Here is a 9805-nt window from a genome sequence, read left to right as displayed (position 1 = left end):
GTTTCCTCTTTAGCCGGGGTGTTACACCCTAGTTCGGGGGTCGACAACTTCGCCAAATGAATGGATAGTTTTTGCAGGTTTGACACGGCTGATTTTGTGAGGGTGATGGGAAGGTGCAATTGATGAGTATTGTAGAGAAACTGACAAAGGAGGGGTATCTCAACGTAAAACAGTTCCATGAATAGCCTAACGGAATAATTTTAACCCTCGTGTGATAATCCCGAACCACACAATCGCAAATGCTCTGATACCAATTGTAGGTTCCCAGCCGGATCTACACATGAGTATCTCGTAACACGAAGGTGCGGAATCCCCTACGTATACGTTACGAGTGCTATAACGATAAATAAGTAAATCACACGTAAACACCCAAGTATAAGGAATACTTGTTATATTGAAAAGGTAATAACCAAAGACCAAACACGTGACACAGAGAGTCACCAAAACACAGCCGTCAAAGTTATATAGAGTGAGCCGAAGTTAGATAATATATAGCACGACAACTTCGCCTAACAGACTAGGCGAATTTGTCCTAACTTCACTCACCACTAAGTTCACTAAAACACTAAAGCAAACAAAACAAGTTCAAACAAGAAAAATGTAACGATTACAGATACAAACAAACACGAGACAAATGAACTACTGGCATCATGCACCAACAGGGCCTCAAGGTGGCGTCAGGGCATAATTAATAATTCGATTCTTTCGTATATTTATAAAATATTGTATATAAGTCACCAAGACCGAATTTCTAATCCGATTCAATGGTTCGACCCGTACTCAGATTTTTCTCTGGCTCGGTGAACATACCCCTTTGGCAATACTAGTAAAATTTTGAACGGGCCCAGAGGTGGCGTCAGGGCATAATTATTGAACCGATTCTTTCGTATGTGTATAAAATACTGTATGGAACTCTCCACGACCGAATTTCTGATCAGATTCAGTGGTTTGACCCATACTCAGATTTTTCTCCGGCTCAGTGAACATACCTCTTTAGAAATACTGGCAAATATTCGAACGAGCCCCGGGGTGGCGTCAAGGCATAATTATTGACCCGATTTTTTCGTATGTGTATAAAATATTGCATGGAAGTTTTCAAGACCGAATTTCTTATCCGATTCAGTGGTTCGAACCATACTCAGATCTTTCTCCGGCTCGGTGAACATAACCCTTTAGCAATACTGGCAAAATTTCGAAAGGGCCAAAGGGTGGCGTCAGGGCATAATTACTAATTCAATTCTTTCGTATGTGTATAAAATATTGTATGGGGGTCTCTAAGACCGAATTTATGATCCGATTCAGTGGTTCGACCCATACTCAAATTTTTCTCCGGCTCGGTGAATATACCCCTTTAGCAACACAGGCAAAACTTCGAACGATCCAAAGGGTGGCATCAGGGCATAATTATTGATTCGATTTTTTCGTATGTGTATAAAATATTGTATGGAAGTCTCCAAGACTGAATTTCTGATCCGATTTAGTGCTTCGACCCATAATCAGATTTTTCTCCGGCTCGGTGAACATACCCCTTTATCAATACTGGCAAATATTCGAACGGACCCAGGGGTGGCGTTAGGGCATAATTATTGACCCGGTTCTTTCGTATGTGTATAAAATATTGTATGGAAGTCACCAAGACCGAATTTCTGAGCCGATTCAGTGGTTCGACTCGTATTCATGTTTTTCTTCGGCTCGGTGAACATACCCCTTTGGCAATACTAGTAAAATTTTGAACGGGCCCAGAGGTGGCGTCAGGACATAATTATTGAACCAATTCTTTGGTATGTGTATAAAATACTGTATGGAACTCTCCATGACCGAATTTCTGATCCGATTCAGTGGTTCGACCCATACTCAGATTTTTCTCCGGCTCCGTGAACATACCCCTTTAGCAATACTGGCAAATATTCGAACGAGTCCCGGGGTGGCGTCAGGGAATAATTATTGACCCTATTTTTTCGTATGTGTATAAAATATTGCATGGAGGTTTCCAAGACCGAATTTTTGATACGATTAAGTACTTCGACCCATACTCAGATTTTTCTCCGGCTCGGTGAACATACCTCTTTGTCAATACTGGCAAATATTCGAACGGGCCCCAAGGTGACGTCAAGGCACAATTATTGACCCGATTCTTTCGTATGTGTATAAAATATTGTATGAAAGTTTCCAACACCGAATTTCTGATCCGATTAAGTGGTTCGACCCATATTCAGATTTTTCTCCGGCTCGGTGAACAGACCCCTTTAGCAATACTGGCACAACTTCGAACGGGCCAAAGGGTGGCGTCATGGCATAATTATTGATTAGATTCTTTCGTATGTGTATAAAATATTGTATGGAAGTCTCCAAGACCGAATTTCTGATCCGATTCAGTGGTTCGACCCACACTCAGTTTTTTCTCCGGCTCGGTGAACATACCCCTTTGGAAATACTGACAAAATTTTGAACAGGCCCCAATGTGGCGACAGGGCATAATTATTAACCCAGTTCATTCGTATGTGTATAAAATACTGGATGTAAGTCTCCAAGACCGAATTTCTGATCCGATTCAGTGGTTCGACCCGTACTAAGTTTTTACTTCGGCTCGGTGAACATATCCTTTTGGCAACAATGACAAAATTTCGAACGGGCCTCGAGGTGGCGTCAGGGAAAAATTATTGATTCGATTCTTTCATATATTTTTAAAATATTGTATAGAAGTCTCCAAGACCGAATTTATGATCCGATTCATTGGTTCGACCCGTACTTAGTTTTTACTCCAGCTCGGTGAACATATCCTTTTGGAAATAATGAAAAAATTCCGAACGAGCCTCGAGGTGGCGTCAGGGAATAATTATTGATTCGATTCTTTCGTATATTTATAAAATACTGTATAGAAGTATCCAAGACCGAATTTCTGATCCGATTCAGTGGTTCGACCCATACTCAGATGTTTCTCGGGCATGGTGAACATACCCTTTTGGCAATAATGGCAAAATTTCGAACGGGCCAAGGGGTGGGGTCAGGGCATATTTATTGATTCGATTCTATCGTATGTGTATAAAATATTGTATGGAAGTCTCCAAGACCGAATTTCTGATCCAATTCAGTGGTTCGACCCATAATTAGTTTTTTCTCCGGCTCGGTGAACATACCCCTTTGGCAATAATGGCAAAATTTCAAACGGGCCTCGGGGTGGCGTCAGGGCATAATTATTGATTCGATTCTTTCGTATATTTATAAAATATTGTATGGAAGTCTCCAAGACCGAATTTCTGATCTGATTCAGTGGTTCGACCCATACTCATATTTTTCTCCGGCTCGGTGAACATATTTTTCTCTCTCTCTCTTTCTCCCTTTAAAAGCCATGACCCAAAACACCCCTAACCATCCAACTTCAATTCAAAAATTCACTATAAACACACAAATACATATTAATCAAGATCAAATCAATGGAAGTTTAGAGATAAGGAAGATAAAGCATAAGAGGAAAGGTTAAGGCTAGGAAGCACAATACACCACTCACACCATTATCATCATTTTCATTTTTAACAATCTCAAGGAAACAAGTAAGTAATGAATGATTGATTATTTGATATGAATATATGTTCTTGAGTTGATTGGAGGATTGAAAGATTGTTAATATGTGTATGTATGTGTGCCCTGAGTGTATGTATATATGTATGAGAGGATCAAAACTCAATAATAAATACATGCATACACCCTAAAGACTCTATATTGATTGGTATATTTGATGAATGAGTATTAATAATCTCTTGAGCTTTTGGTAACTTTGAAAGAGTTTGATTCTATGGTTTATATTAGATTAAAGATTGGAATATATTATTGATCTTTAACTTATTAGTATGGGTCTAAAGTGTTAAAGATTGTTGCTAGAAATGAGTAAAACATAAATATGTTCATGATGGTGAAAATTGGGGATTTTTAATATAAAGTTAATTAGGAGGTTTTGTATGGATTTTTGAATTAAAAATTGTTGTGGGGTGAATTAAATGTAAGTAAGATAGGTTGCATGTTAGATCTAATAGTTGAAACTTGAAAAGTGTTGGAACTACTAAATAAGGAAACTTTAATTTTAATGAAAGATGAAAATGAGATTTTGATGTAAATACTTGTAATAGATGGAAACAACAAGTGATTAATAACAACTTAAACAAGATAGGATGTATAGTTTGAACTTGGATTAGTTAAAAACATTGTTGAAATAAACAATGACTTACTTATAATAGAAACTTTGTTAAATGGTGAAATTAAAAGAATAAAATTTAATGGAATAGATTCTTTAGGATATATAAAACCCTAACAACTTAAATGAATGATTAAAGATTGATTAAGGTAAGAATATCATAAAATTAAGTAGTTATAAAGGTATGGAAACATCTAATGGAATCATACTTGATTTTCTTGAAAAAGACAATGTTCAAAAGTATGAAGATTAGATTCTTTTGAAAAGAGGATAAGAACCTTCAATTTAAAAGTGAAATTTTGGATTATTAGAAACTTATAAAATAAATTAAAATCTGGATTTTTAGGATATTTAAACATAATTGTACAAAAATAAATAACAAGTTAAACTAGTAACATTGTTAAGATAAACTAAAAGATGAACTAGGAACCGAAAAACTCGATTAACGTGTCTTATGAACATACATGGTTAAAACTGCTATTTATGGTGAATTATATGTTATTATATGTGTATTTAGTTCATAGGATGATTAGTATAGACTTGTGTAATTTATTTGACTCGTCGGTAACTTAAACGGTCGAAAAATCGGCTTTTTAAGCAAAACCGACACAACTATTAGGGACTGTTTTAGAACAGCCCCTAAAGTGGTCAAATACTTATGTATAACATAAGTTAATACATGAGAAAAGGACAAGATGATAAAACTTAGTCCTAAACGGTTCGTGTCGCGAAAACCGACACGAAAACGTTAAAAAGTTGCTATTTTAAGAAAATATTAACAAAAATAAAAATAATATATTTTCACAAGTAAACTTGTAAAACTTGATTAATATCTATGCAACAAGTATTTTCCATAACCTATAAGATAAATTTTAAACGAGAAACCGAAACAACGCATTTTAAGCATAAAACTGACCAAAACCGACGAAACCGACAAGTTTTGTGAAAGACAAAAGATTAATATTTTCTTGAAAAATTCCAGCAACTGAATCTTAAATTATGTTCTTTTATTTTAATTGTTTATTAATTAATTTAATCAATCAAATAGCTAACGGAAAACCGAACTATGTGTATTCGCTTATGTGCTATGTGCACATTAGAATAGGACTAATAAATTTAAAAGGATTTTTGTATAAAAACTAAAATCAAGTTTTTATTAATAAAACGTGTTCTAATATAGGAAACGGGAATTGTGGAAAAGCTACAAGAAAGTGAGTTTCTCTATCGACCCCCCCCCCCCTCGATTTTTAACTGGAAATGTTTTCAAAACGATATTTAATTATGTTTTTGGGGAAAAGCATATTCTTTATTATATATTATTTTCGTTAATGTTTTTATAAAGGCATTTTAATTTACAAATTGGTGTACAATGCGGGATGAGTCTAGTTGGGATAAGTAACAGTTAACCCTAGAAAGGGGCACAGAAATATTGGTAGATCTATTGGGGTGACGCCCCCCACTTTCATTCGCATTGGGTTAAAAGTAGGAAGATTTTGAGTATTGTATGTATCGGGTTATCAATTATGATAGTCATTCGTAATGTTGTATTATTTGCTCGTCTACAACAACTCAATTTGTTTAAGAAATAAAATGCCTATTATTTTGTGATGTAATGACGGTAGATCATTACACACGGTTTTGTGATATAATGGCGGTAGACTATTATACATGGAATATTTGATATAATTCGGGGTGTAGTGAAGATTACACACGAATTGATATCGGATTTGATTGTTAAATGGATTGTGTTTTCGACTCATATATATTTATATATATATATATAGATTATTTTGATATAAAGGGAAACTCACCAACACATTGTGTTGATCGTTATTTTAATATGCTTTTCAGGTAAGTGAAGATTTCGAGGTGGCATGGAAACGAGAGCGTGGGGTGTTTGAACAAAAGTTGAAGTATTGTAAACCGTGCATTAGCACGTGTAATAAACTCTGATATTGTAAAATATTTTCTTATAATAAAAGATGATGCTTTTATTATTAATTGTCTATTGTTATTGGCTATCGGCATCTGTCATAACCCGAATGACTTAAGTTAAGACTTCCGTTGTGTTAAGTTAAGATTTTCGGGGTGTGACAGAAGTTGGTATCAGAGCCAATAGTTATAGATAATTAGAAAATATAAAGTTTTCTAAACTATAACCATATGTTCAAACACGCGCTCCTTTCCCGCCTCTCGTAATGAAAAAGGTAACAAGATATATATATATATATATATATATATATATATATATATATATATATATATATATATATATATATATATATATATATATAATTGATTATTATTAACTTGAATTGATATGTTCTTTACAGAGGTCGACCTCAGTAGTGATTGTATCTGACTCAGACTCTAGTGACGACAGTAGTCCCCTATCACCGGTCGAGTGACGCCCGAAGGTTGCATCAGGAGACGCTGGTTCTACTTCGGGAACCGCACCCTTAAAAGTGTACTCCCGAAAGAGAAACAGGGCCACCCGCAATGCACCAGCCCCCGTTGATGCCATCCCACTAGCTGTGATCCCACCTCCTCCACCACCGCCTCCTGCACCGGAGCCTGTGGTCGAGGAACCCTCTGATCATGAGATGCTAATGATTCTTCTCGCCAAGTTCTCGGCCTATGAGAACATTGTTCACAATATGGTGGACCGCGCCCTTGCTATTGAACATAAGAAAGGAACCGATGACCAAACACATAACGCGTTGTGCCAGTTTGTGAATGATGTGAAGAATCAGGGATTGCTTACGGAGGCCAGGTGGGAAACCTTGAGATGAAGAATGGCGTGATAGAGCCATGTGTGGGTTACTTGATGAGCATTCACTAGACATAGCTCACAAGTAGTATGTCTATTATGGTAGTTTGTTATGTAACTTAACTTTGAACATGTAGTCTTTTGTGTGGTTGTGGTGAACTTGGTAGAAACTAAAAACTATGGTGGGGTGATTAAGGTGTAAGTAGGTACACCTAATTTTGGTAGTATTTTGGCAATTATAAAATCCCAAACTTTGATGATTATATTTATGTTTGTGTTATTAATGATGCTATTTAATTCCTTACAATTTAGAAAAATATCATTTTTCCAAAACTAACAAAACTATATTCTTTTTCTAAAAAGAACATGGCACCAAAAACAAGACGAGCAACTAATAATCAAGCATCCGGATTACCTTCCTCTCAAGACGAGTTAGCTCAACTAATCGCTCAACATGTAAATACGGCACTCGAGCAACATGAGGCTAACCGCAACGCAAGCCAAAACCCCCTAAATACAACTAATACTTCAAACGGAGGAACTCCTAGAACCGAAAATCTAAACGAAAACCCCTCGGGTAGTACGGTACGCGGGTGCTCATACAAAACTTTCCAAGGTTGCGGACCGAAAGAATTTACCGGTTCCGAAGGACCTTTGGAAATTATCCGATGGATCAAGAAGATGGAATCTGTAATGAAAATAAGTGATTGCACTCCCCTCGAACGGATAAAATACGAAGTGTGTTCATTCCGTGATGAGGCACTCGAGTGGTGGAACTCTATAATTCAAAATCTTGGAGAAAATGCCGCTTACCGTCAAACCTGGGAAGAACTAAAAGAAATGTTGTTAAAGGAGTACTGTCCTCGAAACTAACTTCAGAAAATCGAATATGAATTCTTGCAGTTTAAGATGGAAGGTGCTGACATTAGAGGATATACTTCTCGATTCAACGCATTGGCATGACTGGTACCCCGACTGGTTACGCCTGAATATGCAAGAATCGAGAGGTACATCTGGGGATTTGCTCCCAAGATTCGAGGAATGGTCACCTCCTCCAAACCAACCACCATCCAGTCAGCCCGAGAGCTGGAAAAATCTTTAACAGATAATGCAGTTGGTATGGGAACTCTGAAAGACTCCGGAAAGAAAGCAGAACCCGAACGAAAAACAGTTACCGAGAATCAGAAACCCGGAGAACTTAAACGGAAATGGAATGGTAACTCAGGAGGACAGTTAAAGAAAAACCAAGGAGCAGGAAGGATGTTTGCAGCAAACGCAATGGGCCCAGGACATGGATCCACTTGTAGCAGGTGTGGAAAGAACCATAGTGGTGAATGCCGGATGTGTAACAAATGCAATTGATTTGGCCATATGACCCGCGACTGCTACGCGAAAATAGCAATACCAACGGGAAGCCGAGCTCACGGATGCTTCGAGTGCGGTGTCATCGGACATTTCATAAATGAGTGCAAACTCAAAGGTCAAAACGCTAGGGGCAAAGCATTCGAGATGAACGCGAAAAAGGCCCGGAAGGACTCATCCGTTGTCACATGTACGTTTCTCGTTAATAATCATTATGCTTATGTACTATTTGATACCGGAGCAGATCTAAGCTTTGTTTCAAACCAATTTGAACCCCTTCTCGGTATTGAACCAAGTAAGTTAGACAATAACTACTCAATAGAATTAGCCAACGGGAAACTAATTGAAACCAGAAAAATTGTCCGAAACTGCAATATTCTATTAGAAAACCATAGGTTTCCAATCGATCTTCTACCTGTAGAGTTAGGCAGTTTTGATATAGTAGTAGGAATGGATTGGTTATCCAAAAATGGAGCTGAAATCATATGTTCCTAAAAGCTAGTTCGTCTATCAACCCCAACCGGTCAATGTCTAAACATTCAAGGTGATCAAAGTAACACCGAGTTAAAACTCTCTAGTATCACAAAAACCCGAAAAATGTTAAGGAAAGGATGTCCGGATTTTTTGTCAACGTAGTCGACACAAAGGCTAAAGAGCGAAAGTTAGAGGATATTCCAGCAGTACGGGATTTTCCAAAAGTTTTTCCTGAAGATTTTCCTGGATTACCTCCTCAGCGTAAAGTCAAATTCAGAATCGATCTGGTTCAAGATGTCGCTCCGATAGCTCGATCTCCGTATAGATTGGCACCATCGGAAATGCAGGAGCTATCTAACCAACTTCAGGAATTACTAGACAAGGGATTTATAAGACCAAGTTTCTCACCTTGGGGAGCTCTAGTCTTATTTGTGAAAAAGAAGGACGACTCTTTTCGAATGTGTATTGATTACAGAGAAATGAATAAACTTACCTTTAAAAATCAGTACCCACTACCGAGAATTGATGATTTGTTTGATCAGTTGCAAGGATCAAGCTATTACAAAAAATATAGACCTTCGATCCGGGTATCATCAGTTACGTGTTGAAGAGGAAGATGTTCATAAAACCGCTTTCAGAACTCTCTATGGCTATTATGAATTTCTGGTCATGCCATTTGGTCTAACAAATGCACCCGATGTATTCATGGACCTTATGAACAGAGTTTGTAAGCCATACTTGGATAAATTCGGGATAATATTCATTGATGACATACTTATCTACTCACGAACCAAGAAAGAACATGAACAACACTTGAAACAGATTCTAGAATTGCTAAAAGAAGAAAAGCTATATGCCAAATTTTCCAAGTGTGATTTCTGGCTTCAAGAAGTCCACTTTTTAGGACATGTAATCAATGAGAATGGTATCCTAGTTGATCCAACAAAAGTTGAAGCAATTAAGAATTGGGAGACACCAAGGTCACCCACTGAAGTTCGAAAATTTTTGGG

General features: G+C 37.1%; 1 protein-coding gene across 1 annotated transcript; it reads left to right on the top strand.

Annotated features, from left to right (window-relative positions):
- The first annotated feature begins 8330 nt into the window (after nt 1-8330).
- On the top strand, nt 8331-8816 carry LOC143535407 (uncharacterized). Its single transcript, XM_077029670.1, has one exon. It carries the CDS (start codon nt 8331-8333, stop codon nt 8814-8816), a length of 486 nt encoding a protein of 161 aa, XP_076885785.1.
- The last annotated feature ends 989 nt before the right edge of the window (nt 8817-9805 follow it).

This window comes from Bidens hawaiensis, unplaced genomic scaffold, assembly GCF_021521415.1.
Source record: "Bidens hawaiensis isolate Kalapana, Puna unplaced genomic scaffold, B.hawaiensis_p1.1 tig00010472_1, whole genome shotgun sequence".
Classification (NCBI taxonomy): domain Eukaryota; kingdom Viridiplantae; phylum Streptophyta; class Magnoliopsida; order Asterales; family Asteraceae; genus Bidens; species Bidens hawaiensis.
Note: the sequence above shows the minus strand (reverse complement) of the source record. Positions and strands in the feature narration are given on the sequence as shown.

Bases quoted from the DNA above. Each gene is read 5' to 3' on its own strand.
- LOC143535407 (XM_077029670.1), top strand. From the start codon at position 8,331: ATGACCCGCGACTGCTACGCGAAAATAGCAATACCAACGGGAAGCCGA.